Raw genomic sequence first — 21,742 nt, forward strand, 5'->3', positions numbered from 1 at the left:
TTTGTGATCAGTTTATGCATCATCTATTTTGGGGGGTTTATATCATGACAAAACTGTGGCCCGTCGCTGGTACACGCTAAAGCCACAAATTTGGCCCGTCGCTGCTACCGGGTTAAAGGTTAAATTTTGTCTTTTTTAATCGCAGAAAATCTAAAATAAAAAAAGAGGAGAGGGAGAGACAGGAGTAAGTTGATTAAAGAATGAAGATCGCAGAAGAAAGAGGAAGGAAAAGGGGAGAGAGAGGACCAAGAAGCTGATTACAGAATGAAGAATTTGAGAAGAAAAAAGACAGTCTATTTTATCGTATCATATCAGTGTGCTTCTATCTGTCATTATTATATATCTATCTGTCTATCTTCCTATGTTTATCTATCTGTCTATCTTCCTATGTTTATCTATCCGTCAGTATATGAATTAAACAACCTATCAGTCACTGTCAGTCTATAGTATCGTATATCTCTATCTTCTTACCTATAGATCAATTTCCTATCATTTTTTGCCTTGTCTATCTACTCGTATCTATCTTCTATCGAGTTATTTCCTTATCTTTTTTTATCTCTGAGCATCATCTTCAGTATTTTTATGTTATCTATCTATCTTGTATCTAGTTATCTTCTTATCTTTTTTTCTCTGAGCATAATCTTCAGTATTTTTATGTTATCTATCTATCTTGTATCTAGTTATCTTCTTATCTTTTTTTTCTCTGAGCATTATCTTCAGTATTTTTGTTATCTATCTATCTTGTATCGAGTTATTTCCTTATCTTTTTTTTTCTCTGAGCATCATCTTCAGTATTTTTATGTTATCTATCTATCTTGTATCTAGTTATCTTCTGATCTTTTTTTCTCTGAGCATTATCTTCAGTATTTTTATGTTATCTATCTATCTTGTATCTAGTTATCTTCTGATCTTTTTTAGTATAGAGCATCTTATTTTATAAGTATTTTGTTATTCTATCTTCTTATCTTATCTTTTTTTTTCTCTGAGCATCATCTTCAGTATTTTTATATTATCTATCTATCTTGCATCTAGTTATCTTCTTATTTTTTTTTCTGAGCAACATCTTCAGTATTTTTATTTTTATTTATTCTCCATTTGAACGTCTATGTATGAACTTATCCATTCTATCCCCCTCTATCTCATCTCCTTTTCCCTCTTCAATCATTCTCTATACAAACAAAAACATCATATTAATTACCGTTTTCCTTCAACATCGTTCTTTCCCTCCTATTCCTTATATTCTGATTAAAACATCTACATCCATCGATTTTAAACTACCACACATCTACCTTTCAAATCTAACCTGTGCATCGGTAGAGGAAGGACCATTCAGCTCCCCCGATCTATCTGCTTATCTATCTATCTACCCATTCATCTCTCTCTCTCTCTCCCCCTCTGTCTTTCTTTGTCTCCCTCGGATGCTGGAACTGATGGGTTTATGCCCTGCTGGTGCCTAGCGAGGGAGACGAGAAGGAAAAAGCATCGGGAGGAAGAGGAGGAAGAGGAAGAGGAAATGTTAGAGGAAGAGGAGAAAGAGGAGTTAAAGTATAGAGAGGAAGAGGAAGAGGAAATGTTAGAGGAAGAGGAAGAAGAGAAGGAGGAACAAAATAGAAAGAGGAGTTACAGAATAGGGAGGAAGAGGAAGAGGAAGAGGAAATGTTTGAGGAAGAGGAAGAAGAGGAGGAGGAAGAAATTAGAAAGAGGAGTTACAGAATAGGGAGGAAGAGGAAGAGGAAGAGGAAATGTTAGAGGAAGAGGAAGAAGAGGAGGAGGAAGAAATTAGAAAGAGGAGTTACAGAAGAGGAAGGAGGAGAAGAGGAAGAAGATTTAGAGAAGAAGAAGGAAGAGGAAGAGGAAGAGGAAGAGGAATAGAAGAAGAAGAAAGAGAAGCCAGAATATGGTTACAGGATAAGAAGGAGAGGAGGAAGATGAAGAGGAGGTGAAGGAGAAGAAGGGAAGAAGGAAATTAAGAGAAAAAGGAGGAAGAGGAGGAGGAAGAAGAGAGAGAAAGAGAAGTTAGAGAAGAAGAAGAAGAGGAGGAAGAGGAAGAGGAAGAGAGAAACTAGATAAGAGAATGAGGAAGGAAACTCTCTCTCTCTCTCTCTCTCTCTCTCTCTCTCTCTCTCTCTCTCTCTCTCTCTCTTGTTTTTATTTTCTTTCTCTCTCTCGTCACGCGCTGTCTTCACCTCCATCATCATCATCAACCTATCATTATCTTCTTATTCTTTGCCTTTCTTCCTTCCTACCTTTGTTTTCTTCCTCTTCTTCCTTTTCCGGTTCTGTTTTTGTCCTTAACTTCCGTATTCATGCATTCAATCATATATATTTTTCATTCATTGTTTATTTCGCTCATTTGTTTCTCTCTCTCTCTCTCTCTCTCTCTCTCTCTCTCTCTCTCTCTCTCTCTCGTATTTATTCTTTTGTGTCTATTTTCATTTCTGTTAACTTGCTCTCTAACTTTTTTTTTCATCTCTATATCAGTTTTTCCCTCTAGCACCATTTGTTATATCTATCAGTCGATCTATTGTTCTTTTTATCTACCTACTGATCTATATTTTTCTATCTCGTTATCTCCCTATCTTTTTTTTCCTATCTGGGTATAATCTTCACTTTTTCTGTTTATCTGTCCTTTTTCCTCCTTTTTCTTCTTCAATTCTTCATTCTTTAATCAGCTTCTTTGTCCTCTCTCCCTCTTTCCTCTCCTTTCCCTTCTGTAATCTTCATTCTTTAATCATCCTCACGATACTCTAACTGCACCCTTCCGTACCCACCTTATACATAAATTATTCATGACCGTACTCTGTGACATGTGACCTTGAAACGAGTTATGCTAATCGGCGCGGTTATGCAAGAGGAAAGGACGACGTTGATGCTAATGTTAGAGGGATGATAGGCAGGGGACGGGAGAGCAAAGAGAAGGATATAGGCGAGGTGGGGTGTGGAGGAGCATAACGAGGAACCCTGAACGAGGAGGAGAGAAGCAACGAGAATTAAGATTACTAGACAGGGGCATCAAAATTCAGGTCTGCGTTCCATATCCATCGCTGTTTGCTATTCACGACAACAGTATCCTGCCTGGTATACTCCCATACACACACACGAACACAAACACACACTTATTCATGATAGGCGGTGTGCGTGGGTAAGGAAGTAGATCATATAGCCTGCCTGTCAGTTTGTGTGTGTGTATCTGTCTGTCTATCTGTCTGTCTGTATCTGCGTGTTCGTCGTTTTATCTGTCTGTCTGTCTGTTTATCTGTGTCCGTCCGTCTGTCTGTGTCATCCAGCAACGGTTCGATAACGTGCTGGACTCGCGATCGTATCTGTCCATCTGTCTGTCTGTATCTGCGTCTTCGTCGTGTCTGTCTGTCTATCTGTGTCCGTCCGTCCGTCTGTGTCATCCAGCAACGGGTCGATAACGTGCTGGACTCGCGATCGGCCTCCAGCACCTTCCCCGAAAAAGTTTGGACGGTAACCTCTCTTGTCAGCGGGGAAACTTTTCGGCCTGCGCAATTTCCGACATGGCCACCCAAGCGCACGTGTGGCTCTCAAGCATTCAAGAACTGTGTCCCGAACCGCTCCGATACGGTCTTGTTGGTGGCTTCGTATTCCTTTTGGATCACGGCTCGGCAGACTTTCCGGCACTCGACTTGAATCCGCAGACCACCCTCGCCGCGCAGTGTTTTGGACATGCTCTAAAATTGGCCTTATCGAGTGAGGATCGTATTGCATTTTTGAGTCTCCCTGTTTTTTTGTTTTTTTACAACAAAGGAGACAGCACAAGGGCACAAAAATAAAGGAAACAACAGTAAAAAAGCCCGCTACTCGCTACTCCTGTAAAGAATCCGAAGAGGTGGCCGAAACAGCAGTCAGTTACGTGAGTCTCCCTGTTACATCGTGATACTCCCTTACTCCTCGACCTGCTTCCAGTTGCTTCGTGTGGCTAAAAAAACACTGAGAATCGATACGAAATTAAACGAACTAACACAACTCACTGGAAGCCAACTGGATCCCTGGTGGCGTAAACGATCCAGCGCGACTCATGAACCCGAATCAGCTGAACACGACCTGGATGCCAAACTAATCCATCCGTAATCGAGATGGATGTCACACACAGCCAGTCTGAACTACTATGAAGTCCGCAGGAACCGATAGGATGCAAATACAGAACGAGCAGGAACGTGAGTTGTTAGGTGTGATGCGAGCCATGGCGGGTCTGTGGCTCCCCGGTGAGAAGGGCTTCATCTTCCACATCCCCAAGTGGAGACATCACCAATTACAATGAAGGAGGGTCCTGGCTTGTCCTGGTTTGGAAATGGTTCTGGTTCAGGCGTAGTTTCAGAGTGCAATTCGTGGTAAATCGTATGTGGTTCTTCGTCTATGGCGTGGATTCCTCTGAAATTGATCGTTAACATTCAGTATTCGGAACACTGAGATTTTTTTTTTTTTTTTTTTTTTTTTACAACAAAGGAGACAGCTCAAGGGCAAAAAAAGGAAACATTAATAAAAAAAAAAAAGCCCGCTACTCGCTGCTCCTAAAAAGAATCCAAAGAGGTGGCGAAAGATAAGTCAGTTTCGGAGGAGAGGTCCTGATACCCTCCTCGTGAATGAGTGCAAGTCGTAGGGAGGAGGACATACAGATGAAGGAAGATTGGTCCAGAGTTTAGCAGCGTGAGGGATGATCGAGGGAAGATGCTGGTTAGCTCTTGCATAAGGGTTTGGACAGTATAGGGATGAGCATGAGTAGAAAGTCGAGTGCAAAGGGCCGCGGGAGGGGGGAGGCATGCAGTTAGCAAGTTCAGAAGAGCAGTCATGTGGAAATATCGATAGAAGATAGAAAGAGAGGCAACATTGCGGCGGAATTTAAGAGGTAGAAGACTATCAGTATGAGGAGGAGAGCTGATGAGACGAAGACCCTTTGCCTCCACTCTGTCCAGAAGAGCTGTGTGAGTGGAGCCCCACCACACATCAGATGCATACTCCATACGAGCGCGGACAAGGCCCCTGTATATGGACAGCAACTGTGCAGGGGAGAAGAACTGGCGGAGACGGTACAGAACGCCCAGCCTCGAGGAAGCTGATTTAGTAAGAGATGAGATATGAAGTTTCCAGTTGAGATTTTGAGTTAAGGATAGACCGAGGAGGTTTAGTGTTGAGGAAGGTGATAGCTGGTGTTGTCAAAGAATAGGGAATAGTTGTTTGGAAGATTGTGTCGAGTGGATAGGTGGAGAAACTGTGTTTTTGAGGCGTTGAAGGACACCAGGTTCTTCTTGCCCCAATCGGAAATAATAGTAAGGTCTGAGGCTAAGCGTTCTGCAGCCTCCAGCCTTGAGTCGTTAAGTTCCTGTAGTTGGGTCTTCTATTAAAGAAGTTGAATAATGCAGAGGAATCATCGGCGTAGGAATGGATAGGACAGTTCGTTTTGGAAAGAAGATCATCAATGAACAACAGAAAGAGTGGGAGATAGGACAGAACCCTGTGGGACACCACTGTTAATAGATTTAGGGGAAGAACAGTGACCGTCTACCACGGCAGAAATAGAACGGTCAGAAAGGAAACTGGAGATAAAGGTACAGAGAGAAGGATAGAAACCGTAGGAGGGTAGTTTAGAAAGCAAAGATTTGTGCTCTGTGTTCGTTCCTATGTGATGAGGCGAAAAGACATATGTAGGCAAAGGAGTGATGGAGATGGAGACACAGGGCTGGAGGAGGGAGAAAAACCGAAGCGAAAGTAAATAGATTGTAGGGAAGGAGGAAGCGAAGCGGAAGCGGAATGCATGGTGGAGGACTTGAGCGAAGAGAACAATCAAGGGACGATGCGGAGGCGGTGGCTGAGTCGACAGAGTGACGGCGCCGCGGGTCGGTATTATGACACTTTCGCTTCTTACATCACTATTTCTAAAGGTCAAAGAGGGGGTCAGTTGGGTTCTAATGAGCGTTTCTTTAGGTTCACGGTACAGAAGAAGGGTCAAACTACCACCAGGGTCATAAAAGTACTCTTGGAAATGCCCCAAACTCCTACAAAAGCCTTGCCAAATAAGTGAACTTGGGAGACAAAATGTTTAGTAATATGGCCCTGGTCGGTATATAAGACACCTTCGCTCCTAATATCAGCTATTTCTAAAGGTCAAAGAGGGGGTCAGCCGGGTTCTAATGAGTGTTTCTTTAGGTTCACGGTACAGGGGAAGGGTCAAACTACCGCCAGGGTCATGAAACTACTACTGGAAATGCCCACAACTCCTAGGAAAGCCTTGTGAATTAGGTGTTCTTGGGCAACGAAATGTCTTGTAATACGATTGTTGTGACTGGCGCCGGGTTGTTGTGACTGACGCGATGACTGTGACGCCTGACTGGGAAAAAAAATAAAGTAAAAGAGAGGAGGAATAAACATAAGTGAAACGACTGCAGGAGTAAATGACTTGAAAAAAAATGCAAGTAAAAGAAAGGAGGAAAAAAAAGCGAGGTGTGTGTGTGTGTGTGTGTGTGTGTGTGTGTGTGTGTGTGTGTGTGTGTGTGTGTGTGTGTGTGTGTGTGATTCCATGTTGCCCTTTGCAGGTATTAAGGTATTTCTATCTCACTATGTACATATCAATTTAAATATGGTGAATAGGCGTTGGCTCCCGCGGGTCCTTCCTTCCCCTCTGCTCTGCCACAGCCCCAACACCTATCTCTCCCTTTCATATGTTAGCTATAGGTAACATATTAGAGGAAAATGTAGGTGTTGGGACTGTGTGGCAGAGCAGAGTGGAGGAGAGGACCCCCGGGGAGTGGCTGAGTTACGCTATTCCACCACCCTCCTCTCCTCTTCCACCTCCCTCTCTCCACTTCAAAACATGGTACTGAGGTCGTGTGTGGAAGGGGAATGGAGGAGAAGGAAGAAAAGGGAGGGTGAAGGGGAAGGGGAAGGGATAGGAAAATAAATAGAATAAAAGGAGAGAAAAGGAAATGAAAGAAAAGGAAAGGAAGGGAAGGAAAAGGAAGGAAGAAGAGTGGGTATAAGGACTGTGTGAAATGGTTTGACTATAGCAAGCTGCAGCCATTCACCTCTTTGTTGTCAATCTGGGTCTTGGATTCCATTGCCTAGTTGATGCACATTGCGACATCCTTGCCAAGAACAAAAACTCTCGAGGCTCGCTGTGACGTCGTTTCCCAATAAAATAAGCCTTAGGAACCTTCACCAAGCTGCATGGACGTGTTTTGAATCTGCTTTACGTGTTTCTTGTTGTAGAGAGTTAGTAATTCGTGTCATCCAGAACTCAAGCTTCCATTGCTTCTCGAACAATTGTCTATATATATTTACGGTTTCAGTAGGGGGCTTCGTGGTGCAGTGGTTAGCACACTTGGCTCACAACCGAGAGAGCCTGGGTCAGTAGGGGGCTTCGTGGTGCAGTGGTTAGCACACTTGGCTCACAACCGAGAGAGCCTGGGTCAGTAGGGGGCTTCGTGGTGCAGTGGTTAGCACACTTGGCTCACAACCGAGAGAGCCTGGGTCAGTAGGGGTCTTCGTGGTGCAGTGGTTAGCACACTTGGCTCACAACCGAGAGAGCCTGGGTCAGTAGGGGTCTTCGTGGTGCAGTGGTTAGCACACTTGGCTCACAACCGAGAGAGCCTGGGTCAGTAGGGGTCTTCGTGGTGCAGTGGTTAGCACACTTGGCTCACAACCGAGAGCCTGGGTCAGTAGGGGCTTAGTGGTGCAGGGGTTAGCACACTTGGCTCACATCCGCGAGAGCCTGGGTCAGTAGGGGTCTTCGTGGTGCAGTGGTTAGCACACTTGGCTCACAACCGAGAGAGCCTGGGTCAGTAGGGGGCTTCGTGGTGCAGTGGTTAGCACACTTGGCTCACAACCGAGAGAGCCTGGGTCAGTAGGGGGCTTCGTGGTGCAGTGGTTAGCACACTTGGCTCACAACCGAGAGAGCCTGGGTCAGTAGGGGGCTTCGTGGTGCAGTGGTTAGCACACTTGGCTCACAACCGAGAGAGCCTGGGTCAGTAGGGGGCTTCGTGGTGCAGTGGTTAGCACACTTGGCTCACAAACGAGAGAGCCTGGGTCAGTAGGGGTCTTCGTGGTGCAGTGGTTAGCACACTTGGCTCACAAACGAGAGAGCCTGGGTCAGTAGGGGTCTTCGTGGTGCAGTGGTTAGCACACTTGGCTCACAACCGAGGGAGCCTGGGTCAGTAGGGGTCTTCGTGGTGCAGTGGTTAGCACACTTGGCTCACAAACGAGAGAGCCTGGGTTCGATTCCCGGGTGGAGTGGAGAAATTTGGGCGGCTTTTCCGATACCCTACTCCCCTGTCCACCCAGCAGTGAATGGGTACCAGGTATTAATCGGGGGTTGTGTCCCGTCTCCTGGGGTCTGTTCCCTTCTCCTATAACTCCTTCCCCTTCTGTCTCTCTCCGGCATATGACCACAGATGTTGCGCCGACTAAACGAAACTTTCCAACTACGGTTTCAGTTTCATTTTGAGCCTAAGATAACATAGATGTCCAAACAATATGAATATCTTTCTCTTCATTCGTCAACGTATATCTATCTTCCTATTTATCTATCCGCATCTATCAATATCTACGTATCTATCTGTCAACATATATTTTCTTTTTTCCGTTTTCTTCACTTGGCTAGAACCGTTTGTATTTCGTCACGTCATTGAGGAAGCAAACTATTGGAAGGAAAACAAACTCTGTCATTATTGGTTATTATTTATTTTCCCGCCAACTGGTTAATAAACACTACCTTTGCTTTCTTCATAATCACCTTCGGGCCTCCTCTCAGACATTCTCAGGCTCCCCAATCATGCTATGTGGGATTGTAAGTTTTCCTCAGTCTCACATAACAAGACTACGTTATCTGTAAATCTGAGGTTGCTAAGTTAGTCATCGTCCATCTTGATATCTATGTTAATCTACTCTAACCTCATAAATATTTCTTAAGAGCAAGTCGTGAAAAATTATGAGGTTTTTGTGTCACCTTTCCTAACATCTATCTTAACCCGTCCGCTGCGATTGGCACGGATTTGTCCTTCACTGGTAGCCTGGTAACATACACTCCCAGGTCTTTCTCTGCCTCTGTGCGTGGTGGTTAGTAGAGTGTTTTCCATGTGGTATTGGTATGCTGGATATCCCCTCCCAAGGTGCAGGACTTTACAATTCTCTTCATTGAATTGTAGCAGCCACTTTTTGTTCCGCTCCTGTAGCTTGGTGATGTCTTCTGGTAGGAAATCCGCAGTCAAGGGGTTAATGGGAGTATTTTTGCATTTGTTGTTCACTTATCCATCACTGAAACAAACTTCCCACAGAAATAGTTAATGTAAATACGATCAATTCCTTTACAAACTGCCTTTATCATTACTTCATCGCTACCGGGTGAGATAAGCGTTCTCGTACCTAACTACTGCAAGCTCTTCAATCTTTTCCGCAGGTTATGTGAGTGCCCGACGAGTGAATAGAACCGCGGGAGCTTCAAAAAGAGAAAATAAGCTCTCTGTTATTAGCATGTTCTATATTTCCATGTCAGCCCCCTCTCTTATAACTCATTTCTTATTTTTTTCCTCTCTCTCTTCCTCTCCTTTCCCTTCTGTAATCTTCATTCTGTAATCACCTTGGTCCTAAATCTCTCTTCCTCTCCTTTCCCTTCTGTAATCTTCATTCTGTAATCGCCTTGGTCCTCTCTCTCTCTTCCTCTCCTTCCTTATTTCCTCTCTCTCCTCCTCCTCCTCGTCTTGTTCCTCCTATTCCCAGAGTTTCCTATCACTCATTTCTTCTTTTTTTCTTTATTTTCCCTCTCCTCTTTTTTCTCCCCCTCTTTCCCCTCCTTTTTCCTCCTTTCTTGTTCCTCCTATTCCCCGACTTCTCATTTTTTTTCTTTTTTTCTTTATATTTCCTTCTCCTTTTTCTCTCCCTCTTTCTCCTCCTCTTCCTCCTATTCCCTCCTCCTCTTCCTACTTATCTTCACGCATCTCCTCCTCTTCTTCCCCTCCACAATACCCATGCAGTAGCCTTATCAGAGGTCCTTTCTCGCCCAATCTGTCAGTCACCAAAACAGGGCGGGTTAGAGCTCCTCCAGAATAGAGATGAAGCTCGGAATACTTGGCCATTCTTCTGTCCGTCTTCTGCTCGCTGTATCTCTTCCCCTCGATATGAATGCGTTTTGGGAGGTGCAGGTCTGTTACGTCCTCCTCTCCTTCTCTTTGTGCCGGCCATCCGTGAGTCCGTCTTCCTTGCTTTGTGTTATTTGTTTGTATGTTTGCTCGCTTGTGTGGTTGTTAGCTGTTTGGTTGGTTAATCAGTCTGTTAGTTAATTAGTTAGTGTGTGTGTGTGCATGGTTAATTATTTGTTTGTTTGTTTCTTTGTATATTTAATGTCCAGTGAAACGCGACGTCAGGTGAAAGTGAAACGCGACGTAAAAAAAATAAAAATAAAATAAAACTTGAATATCTCATTTTTGGTGTGTTTGTATGTTGGTGTATTGTGTGTTTGTGTACATGCTGGAATGATATCTGTCTACATGCTTGGACACCAATTCAAGGGTTGTATTTTTCAGTCTTTCTCCCATTGAGCTGCCTCTCGCTGTGGAAATAGAATAACATTTTAAATACTATGGAGTTAGCTCAGAGCGGTCCATCTACGAGCTCGTGGGTCAATATATGTGGTCCCTAAGCACTGATGTTACTAAATTGGTATATCCATTAAAAAAAAAAAAAACAATCTTAAGACTATACGGTATAGAAATAATGTTAAGTTCCTTGCAGGTGGTGCCTAAAAGTTTTGTATCCTGAAAAGAACGTAAATTACTTCTGACTTTGTTATGGGTATTAGTTCAAAGAAAGGAACACACACACACACACACACACACACACACACACACACACACACACACACACACACACACACACACACACACACACACACACACACACACACATTTTTTATCATTCACTTTTTATCATTTACATATCATCATTCATATCATTCACTTTTTACTATTCTCTATTTTTCATTCACTATTTGTCATTCACTTTTTACTATTCTCTATTTTTTCATTCACTATTTGTCATTCACTTTTTATTAATCTCTATTTTTCATTCACTATTTGTCATTCACTTTTTATCATTCTCTATTTTTCATTCACTATTTGTCATTCACTTTTTATCATTTACATGGATTAGCTTATGTATGTAATGTCGTGTGTAGTTTATTAGTGTCTTTTTATTGCTCATTTTTTATCATTCAGGTTTTGTCATTCAACATACGCACCACAGCGCCTTGTCTCTCATCCCATGCTTCAGTACACACTCATACGCACAAATTATTCTTCCTCCTCACCCTCATCTTTGTGTTTCCAGGACCCCCGCGGCCGCACGATGCGTCGCTGGCCATCAATGCAGACCAGTCATGGTAAGTCCACCAGCGAATTCTCACGGTTCCTCTCCACCACTATCCTTCTGCTTTTCCTCCTCATTGTGATTGTTCTCTCTTCGTTTCTTTCTCTTCACTGTGTTCTCTCTCCGCTTCCTTCTCTTCACTGTTTGTTCTCTCTCCGCTTCCTTCTCTTCACTGTGTTCTCTCTCCGCTTCCTTCTCTTCACTGTTTGTTCTCTCTCCGCTTCCTTCTCTTCACTGTGTTCTCTCTCCACTTCCTCCTTACTGTGACTGTTCTCTCTACACTTCTTTCCTTCCACTGTGACTGTTTTCACTTTCTTCTCCTCCTCATTCTCCTACTCTGTCCTGTTCTTCCGGTAGTTAGTATGAATAAGGTATCGTGAAGTGTATAAAATGTTTTGAGGGCATTTCATAGATGTTAAGGGAGAGAGAGAGAGAGAGAGAGAGAGAGAGAGAGAGAGAGAGAGAGAGAGAGAGAGAGAGAGAGAGAGAGAGAGAGAGAGAGAGAGAGAAGCGATATACCAGCCATGGACCTTTTAGCTATAGTTAATTCGTATTTGATTCAGGGGACAGGTAGTTAATCAGGTTGGGTAATAGTCCCCTTTTGACCCCAACGAAGAATGGTCCTGTTTGTTATAGCTAAAAGTTAACTAAAATATTATAGTCTACCATACATTAAAATTTTCTTCTTCAATGTTCTACGGAAAGAAAACTTAAAATTTGAAATGCTAACTTAGATATCTTGCTGTACGGCGATCATATACTTGTAGTTTTCATTTCTCTCCCTGTTCCTGTTTTTCTTTTATTTCTTCGTCGTTTACCTTTTCTTCTTTTCTTCTTTCTTATCCATCAATCTTCTCTTTGTTTATTTATTTCCTTCATCGTTTTCCTTCTTTTCCTTTTCTTTCCATCCTTGTCCTTCATTTTCCTCCCTTCTCTCCATCCTTGTCCTTCATTTTCCTCCCTTCTCTCCATCCTTGCCCTTCATTTTCCTCCCTCCTCTCCATCCTTGTCCTTCATTTTCCTCCCTCCTCTCCATCCTTGTCCTTCATTTTCCTCCCTTCTCTCCATCCTTGTCCTTCATTTTCCTCCCTTCTCTCCATCCTTGTCCTTCATTTTCCTCCCTTCTCTCCATCCTTGTCCTTCATTTTCCTCCCTTCTCTCCATCCTTGCCCTTCATTTTCCTCCCTCCTCTCCATCCTTGTCCTTCATTTTCCTCCCTCGATCCTCTCCATCCTTGTCCTTCATTTTCCTCCCTTCTCTCCATCCTTGTCCTTCATTTTCCTCCCTCCTCTCCATCCTTGTCCTTCATTTTCCTCCCTCCTCTCCATCCTTGTCCTTCATTTTCCTCCTCTCCATCCTTCTTCATTTTCCTCCTCTCCATCCTTGTCCTTCATTTTCCTCCCTCCTCTCCATCCTTGTCCTTCATTTTCCTCCCTCCTCTCCATCCTTCTTCATTTTCCTCCCTCCTCTCCATCCTTGTCCTTCATTTTCCTCCCTCCTCTCCATCCTTGTCCTTCATTTTCCTCCCTCCTCTCCATCCTTGTCCTTCATTTTCCTCCCTTCTCTCCATCCTTGTCCTTCATTTTCCTCCCTTCTCTCCATTCTTGTCCTTCATTTTCCTCCCTTCTCTCCATCCTTGTCCTTCATTTTCCTCCCTTCTCTCCATCCTTGTCCTTCATTTTCCTCCCTCCTCTCCATCCTTGTCCTTCATTTTCCTCCCTCCTCTCCATCATTGTCCTTCAGAGCATCAATACCTTATTCTAATTCTTATTTCTCTTCCTGTTCCTGTTCTTTTATTCCTTTGTCGTTTACTTTTCCTTCTTTCTTGTCTTTCTATTACTTTTTCCTTTTCGTTCTTTGCCAGCACTTCATGGCTACCTGAACACCAATACCTTGTTCTAATTCACACGTGGAAGGTAACACGTGTGAAAATCTGAACGTCTGTCGCTGCATTGCTTAATTAATTTACATACTCTGTGATCTTGCTGCTGTAGGCATTAATAGTGTAGTACCCCATAGGAAAGATTTGTTGCAGGAGTTTCTTTGAATGATCTGATTTATTCTGATGTGTTTGCGTCACAAATATCACAAATTCGGAAAACGTGTCCTCCTCAAAGAAAATGCAATACCATCAATGTCTTAAAGGTTGACTTACGTATATAACATTTCCTTTCCCCATTAATGTAAGTATATAAGGACACTTTGGCAATAGTAATATGAAACTATATAAATATCACAGATTAAGAAAGCGTGTCCTCAAAGAAAACACAGTGCCGTCGTGTGTTAAAGGTCGACTTACATATATAACATTTCTTTCCCCCCTTAAAGTTAAGTATATATAGGACACTTTGACATTTATGAAACTGTATAAATGAGCATGCAAAACTATATATACTTCATCTATGTCATGGCAATATAAATCACTCACATACCGCTACCTTACAAATACCACAAAAAGGAGAGCAACAACAACCACAAAAACAACTCACAACAGCAAAACAACACAACAGCACCAGTTCAACATCAGTATTTACACGTAACATCGACAGAAACAAAAGACAAATACCACAAAAAGGAGAGCAACAACAACCACAAACAAACAACTCACAACAGCAAAACAACACAACAGCACCAGTTCAACATCAGTATTCACACGTAACATCGACAGAAACAAAAGACAAATACCACAAAAATGAGAGCAACAACAACCACAAACAAACAACTCACAACAGCACCAGTCTCCTACCAACCCGCAAAACCACAACAAACAACAAAACAACACAGCACGTACCAGTCTCCTACCAACCCCAACATCACCCACAGTAATACCTAAAGAGCCTGTCCTTGTCCTTATGATAATTCGGAGCACGTATCAGCCATACTATATGCCAACGACTCGCAGGATAGCATGGCAGATATACCAGCGTTGCTACAAAGGAAACATTACCATTGTATAACATGAATAATCTACACAGAGGGTCGTAAGCGTTACATAACACGAACAAGTTAAATAAGATGATATACAGAGGAGCGGAAGGATTATATAACACGAGGCTACACAGACACCTTCAGCTATACATAACACGAACAAGCTATACATGAGAAGCCACACAGACACCACAAGCAATGTACAACGCCCACAAGCCACACGAGGGACTAACAGACGGCTTGGTTTCGCCGTAGGGGTGATCAACCTGAACTTCGACCTGCCCGAGTACCCGCTGGTGGGACCATGGACGCTGAGGGTGAAGGCCAGGACCCAGACGAACGACAAGATAATACAGGTGGAACACTACTTCAGGCCGCGGTTTGAGGTGAGTCAGAGAGAGAGAGACATTGATAGATAGATAGATAGATAGATAGAGAGCATAAGAAGACAGAAGGAGAAAGGGAAGAAAACAGGATAAAAGAATGAGCGTAAAAGATAGAAGAGAGAGAGAGAGAGAGAGAGAGAGAGAGAGAGAGAGAGAGAGAGAGAGAGAGAGAGAGAGAGAGAGAGAGAGAGAGAGAGAGAGAGAGAGAGAGAGAGAGAGAGAGAGAGAGAGAGAGAGAGAGAGAAGAGAAGAGAAGAGAGAGAGAAGGGGAGAGAAACGAAAGAAAAAAGAGAGAACAGAACAGAACAGATCAACAGGATACCAGAACAGAACAGGAAGGAGCCAGAAACCTTAAGAAAAAGAAGGGACTGGCTAATGGATTCATATTATTAGTCATTCCCCTCACACCGCCCTCACCTGTCTTCCTCCTTTTCGTCAAACGTCCCCTGCACTCCATCACCCTCGCCGCCCATTCCTGGCATGCCTCCCACCATTGACATGTATTCCCAACAGCTTCCGTAACTGCCTCTGTCTCCCTCTAACGCGTTCCTTCTCCCCGCCACGACCTTCCCTCAGCCATATAACAAAATCCCAGAATATTTAACATGCAAAACAGCACTTTCTTCCTTTTTATATGGCATGAGGGGCCGGAAAAAGACCTAAATAGCAATAAAAATGCTCAGAACAGTCAATAACTCGTAAAAGGTAACCAGGGCGAGCCGGTTCGAACCCCCGAAGTGCCGCCGCATGACGTCAGGAGAGGCAGCCATTCTTTAGCCCGCGCCACAGCCCCCAAAGAGTGACCCTATATGAAGCGAGGTAAAAGCTTAAGAGAAACTGTAATAACGTAGTAAAAATTCTCGAAATGTACGCCTCGGAGTGCCGGGAATGGAATCCTGGTCCTCAGAATAGAACGGCAAACGAACTGAGTCACCAATGAGCCAAAAGGTCGCTGTCCCAGGTACCACTTCGGCGGCACTCACTGGGGGCTGTATTTTGACACCATCGCTACTCACATCAACTATTTCTAAAGGTCAAACAGGGGATCAATCGGGTTTTCATGAGTGTTTTTTAAGGTTCATGGCACAGAAGAAGGGTCAAGCTACCACCAGGGTCATAAAACTACCCCTGGAAATGCCCACAACTCCTATGAAAGCCTTGCCAGTTATGTGAACTTGGGCGACGAAATGTTTTAAAATACGACTCTCGAAGGTTGGGATTATAAGACACCATCGCTTCTCACATCGACTATTTCTAAAGGTCAAAGAGGAGATCAATCGGGTTCTAATGAGTGTTTTTTTAAGGTTCATGGCACAGAAGAAGGGTCAAACTACCACCAGGGTCATAAAACTATCCCTGGAAATGCCCACAACTCCTACGAAAGCCTTGCCAATTATGTGAACTTGGGCGACGAAATGTTTTAAAATACGACTCTCTCAGCCTGACGCCCCGACCCGCACTGTGGACACGAAGGGAAGATCATGCCCACACTCATAGTAGTTGGCACTTCTTTATTATAGCAAAGGAGACGGTTCAAGGGCAACATAAAGAGTGCAGAGAGAAAAAAAAGCCCGCTACTCACCGCTCCCATAATAGACAAAAGTAGAGGGGCCAAAAGAGAGGTCAGTTTCGGGTGGAGAGGTGTCTTGATACTTAATAGGTTTATAGTAATCATCCCGCAATGACCTGCCTCTCTTTTGGCCTCTCTTTACGGTTTTCTTTTATAGGAGCAGCGATTAGCGGGCTTTTGTTCTACACTTTATTTTTGTTGTCCTTGAGTTCCTTTACTGTAAAAAAAAAAAGCATAAGGTGTTTTCCATCCCACGAGATTTTTCACCGCGTTGCTGCATTTTCTCTGCAGTGTATAAACATCGTACGTTCCCCTTTTGTGCGTTGATTAAAAGCCTTTCCAGCAATAGCGAGTGTGGGCGGCGTCACCTTTCCTTCATGTCCACGGTTGGGGCTGCACGGGGTTGCTAAAAATCCCGGCTTGTGTCACCGGGCGGGGTGTGAACCCGCGTCGTCCTGGACGCGGTGCCCTCACTCTATCCACTCAGCCACCGCCTACCCATTTATCTTTTGTTATATCAAAATAATCCACCTCTCATGATATCATTCATTTTACCTACGAATAATCGATCTTTCTGTCATACCTTCAGTACATCAAAGATTTCTTTTCCTTTCATGCCTTCGTAACAGGTAAGAACAAATAGTCCATCACTCCTTTGATAATCGTCTCATTGTTGCCGCGCCACCTCAGAACCTTCCTTCTCGTCTGCTTCTGATTATCTTCTCCTCACTCCCTCCTCACTAGCTCCTTAGCCGTGGTAGCTTCCCTGCCCTTATTAGTCAGAAGTATTACTCATCACCTCCGAGCGATGCGTTAAGATGGCGTGCATGAGGCACTAATCACCCATGGCAAGGTGTGTGCTTCCCTCATTAGGGGCGTCGCCAGCCAGTGCCCCTTCCTCCTTTACCGTACAGAGCAAGCCATTCCTTTTCTCCTCATCCTGCATGCAACTCTCTCTCCCTCCCCTCTTTATTCATCTGCTTTCACCTCATCCCTTCGTTATGCATTCTCCATACACTCCCTCCCCATCGCTATGCCTCCTACTCATCCTTGCCTTATTCATTCCTCATGCACCTTCTTCTATATGCTCTCCTTTTTCGTCTGCTTCCTATTCATCCCTTATTCATCATATTCACACACTACCCTCTCTATCCCCTTATTGCTATTCTTCATTATCCTATCTTCATATTCTCCCTTTATTATGATCTCCTTTTTAATCTGGTTCCTTGCTTATTCATTCTTTATTCACTTTATTCATGCACTTCCATCTCCATGCCCCATTTACTACTAAGCTCCCTTCTCTTCCTTTTTATTCTTCATTCTTCAAGCACTGTTCTCAATAAGGCTTCATTATATACTATGCGTTCTCCTCTTCCTTCTTCTTTCTAAGCTTCCTTCTCTTCCTTTTTTTTCTTCATTCTTCAAGCACTGTTCTCAATATGCCTTCATTATTTCCTATGCGTTTTCCTCTTCCTTCTTCATTCATTCGTCATTCGCTTCCTTCTATATGTTCCTCGTGTTACAATTCTTCCTTCTTCTCCTCCTTTCATTATTTTTTTCTTCCTTTGTGTCATATTCGTTATTATGCTTCCTTCTCTTCCTTCCTTCGTTCATTTTATTCATTCGCTTTCCTCTGTATGTTCATCTGTTTCCTCTTTCTTTCTTCCTTCATTCTTCAAACGTTTCATTCTCCATGTCTTCTCCTTATTAGTATATTTCCTCCTTCTTTGCTTTATTCATTCTTCTTGCATTCTCCTCTATATTACGCCTCTTTGCTTCCTCCTGCTCCTCCTTTCTTCATTCATTCTTCAAACGTTTCATTCTCCATGTCCTATCCTTATTACTCTACTTCCTCCTCCTTTCTATATTCATTCTTCTTGCATTCTCCTCTATATTAATCCTCTATGCTTCCTCCTGGTCTTTCTTTCTTCATTCATTATTCAAACGTGTCATTCTTCATGTTCTCTCCTTATCACTATAATTTCTCCTCCTTTTTCTTTATTCATTCTTCTTGCATTCTCCTCTATATTACACCTCTATGCTTCCTCCTGGTCTTCCTTTCTTCATTCATTCTTCAAACGTTTCATTCTCCATGCCCTTTCCTTATCACTAAACTTCCTCCTCCTTTACTTTATTCATTCTTCTTGCATTCTCCTCTACATTAATCCCCTATGCTTCCTCCTGCTCTTCCTTTCTTCATTCATTCTTCAAACGTTTCATTCTCCCTGTACTCTCTTTATTACTCTACTTCCTCCTCCTTTCTTTATTCATTCTTCTTGCATTCTCCTTCTATATTATACCCCTATGCTTCCTCCTGCGTTTCCTCTCTTCATTCATTCTTCAAACGTTTCATTCTCCATGTCCTGTCCTTATCGCTATACTTCAATCTCCTTTCCTTTATTCATTCTTCTTGCATTCTCCTTCTATATTATACCCCTATGCTTCCTCCTGCGTTTCCTTTCTTCATTCATTCTTCAAACGTTTCATTCTCCATGTCCTCTCCTCATCACTCTACTTCCTCCTCCTTTGCTGTATTCATTCTTCTTGCATTCTCCTCTATATTACGCCTCTATGCTTCCTCCTACTCCTCCTTTCTTCATTCATTCTTCAAACGTTTCATTCTCCCTGTACTCTCTTTATTACTATGCTTCCTCCTTCTTTTCTTTATTCATTCTTCTTGCATTCTCCTCTATATTACGCCTCTATGCTTCCTCCTGGTCTTTCTTTCTTCATTCATTCTTCAAACGTTTCATTCTCCCTGTACTCTCTTTATTACTCTACTTCCTCCTCCTTTCTATATTCATTCTTCTTGCATTCTCCTCTATATTAATCCCCTATGCTTCCTCCTGCTCTTCCTTTCTTCATTCATTCTTCAAACGTTTCATTCTCCATGTCCAGTCCTTATCGCTATACTTCAATCTCCTTTTTCTTTATTCATTCTTCTTGCATTTTCCTCTATATTAATCCCTTATGCTTCCTCCTCTTCCTTCCTTCATTCTTCATACATTCATCTCTACATGGCGCTCTCATTGCTCTTCTTTCTCTTATTCTCTTTTTTTATTCATTTTTCATACACTTTCCTCTATCTCCCCTCCACATAATGGCTCCTCTTCACTCTTTCTTCATTCATTCTTCACATACATACTTCGTGCCGTCCATATTGTTCTTCTTCCTCCTTTTCCTTTTTTATTCATTTTTCATTCACTTCCCTCTATCTACCGTCCACATAATAGCTCCTCTTCACCCTTTCTTCATTCATTCTTCATATACATCCTTCATGCCGTCCATATTGTTCTTTCTCCTTTTTTCCTCTTTTAACTTCAGCCTCAATATCCATCGCACTGTCCCGTCACTGCCTTCTCCCAACCCAGGTATTCATGCGGCTTCATTGTCCTATCTTCATCATTCATCGTGTATTACCCTCCCAATGTCCTTGTTGATCATCTTCCTCCTCTTCCTCCTATCTCAAGCCTCAACATTCTTCAGACCGTCCCTTCACTGCCTCCTCCCAACCTAGGTATTCGTGTGGCTTCATTGTCCTTTCTTCATTATTCATCTGTTTCATCATGCATTACCCTCCCAATGTCCTCCTTGTTGATGTTCTTCCTCCTCTGTCTCCTATCTCAAACCTAAACATTCTTCAGACTGTCCCTTCACTGCCTCCTCTCAACCCAGGTATTCGTGTGGCTTCATTGTCCTATCTTCATTACTCATCATTCATTACCCTCCCAATGTCCACCTCGTTGATGTTCTTCCTCCTCTTTCTCCTATCTCAAGCCTCAACATTCTTCAGACTGTCCCTTCACTGCCTCCTCTCAACCCAGGTATTCGTGTGGCTTCATTGTCCTATCTTCATTACTCATCATTCATTACCCTCCCTATGCCCTCCAAGTTGATGTTCTTCCTTCTCTTTCTCCTATCTCAAGCCTCAACATTCTTCTCTCCCCCCAGGTCTTCGTGCGACTGCCTCCCACCCTGAAGACATCCGACGAGGTGGTGGAGGGCGTCGTGGTTGCCAACATGACCAACTGGAGGGACGTCTTCGGGAACCTGACCCTCAAGCTGCAGTATGCGCCGACTGGACACCACACACCCCACCCGCCTTACCTCAACTTGGCAGATAACTTCACGGACGTCCACGAAGAGTTCATCATGCCCGTATGTACACTTGTGGGGCTGAGGACTGTATTTTAAGACACCATCGCTTCTCACATCGACTATTTCTAAAGGTCAAAGAGGGGATCAATCGGGTTTTTATGAGTGTTTTTTAAGGTTCATAGCACAGAAGAAGGGTCAAACTACCACCAGGGTCATAAAACTACCCCTGGAAAGACCTACAGCTCCTACGAAAGCCATGTCAAATATGTGAACTTGGGCGACGAAATGTTTTAAAATATGACCCTGAGAGCCTTGTGTGTTGCTACGAGAGAGATAAACCAGGTAGCTTCGTCATCTCAAGCCCACGTAAAGTGACATCAGGATTTATCGAAGGGGGAGGAAAAAGAACCAAAACTAATGTCAATACGTAAAAATAAAAGTGAAAATAGTTTAGGGAATAGTTTGGGGCTTGTATAGATAAAAGTACAAAGAGTAGAGAGCAGTTTTGGGCTCATACAAGTAGGCAACTCCTGAGATATTGACTACGGTTTCTTAATCTGCCTCTCTGTTGGTCTACTTACTGGCGTCACGCGTAAGGAGACACACATTTTGACCCAGCATCCCACCCTCATGAAGCTACCCGGTCCCTCTCTTTGTATCTTGGTTTGTTGTGTATGTGCAATAGCGATGTAACAGGTAACAACACTCATGGTCACACCAATGGTCACAGTAATGGGCACACTTTCCATCCCTGTTTGACCTCTTCTTCTAGTCGTTTCTTCTGTCTGATTTTGCAGGAACAGAGATTGGTGGACTTTTTTATTTATTTATTTAATCCCTTGAACTGTTTTCTTTACCGTAAAAACAAATAACTTATGGTCACACTGATAGTCACGCTAATGGTCACACTGCTGGTCACACTAATGGTCACACTGCTGGTCACACTAATGGTCACACTGCTGGTCACACTAATGGTCACACTGCTGGTCACACTAATGGTCACACTGCTGGTCACACTAATGGTCACACTGCTGGTCACACTAATGGTCACACTGCTGGTCACACTAATGGTCACACTAATGGTCACACTGCTGGTCACACTGCTGGTCACACCAAGTGTCGCACCTGGGTCGCACTTCAGGTGGCAATGGTCACACTGCTGGTCACTGGTCACACCTAATGGTCAAGCACTGCTGGTCACACTCCTCGGTCACACTTAATGGTCCACCCAGGCACTGCTGGTCACACTAATGGTCATGCTGGTCACAGGGGAGGACTAATGGTCACACTTCTGGAAGGTGGATGGGGGCTGCTAAGGTGGAGCGGCGAGGAGCGATTTATACGGGTGGGGGGTTGTGGGAGAAGGTGCAGGAGGGGGGAAGGG

General features: G+C 43.5%; 1 protein-coding gene across 1 annotated transcript in view; it reads left to right on the forward strand.

Moving 5' to 3' along the window:
* Positions 1-21,538, forward strand: part of LOC126988673 (uncharacterized) — a 36,733-nt gene extending 15,195 nt beyond the window's left edge. Inside the window, exons 2-5 of the mRNA XM_050847028.1 lie at positions 11,338-11,389; positions 14,560-14,690; positions 20,212-20,435; positions 21,250-21,538. Coding sequence (XP_050702985.1) covers positions 11,338-11,389; positions 14,560-14,690; positions 20,212-20,435; positions 21,250-21,538 — 696 coding nt within the window. The remainder of the gene's footprint in view (positions 1-11,337; positions 11,390-14,559; positions 14,691-20,211; positions 20,436-21,249) is intronic.
* Positions 21,539-21,742: the final 204 nt, after the last annotated feature.

This window comes from Eriocheir sinensis, chromosome 70 (assembly GCF_024679095.1).
Source record: "Eriocheir sinensis breed Jianghai 21 chromosome 70, ASM2467909v1, whole genome shotgun sequence".
NCBI classification, from domain to species: domain Eukaryota; kingdom Metazoa; phylum Arthropoda; class Malacostraca; order Decapoda; family Varunidae; genus Eriocheir; species Eriocheir sinensis.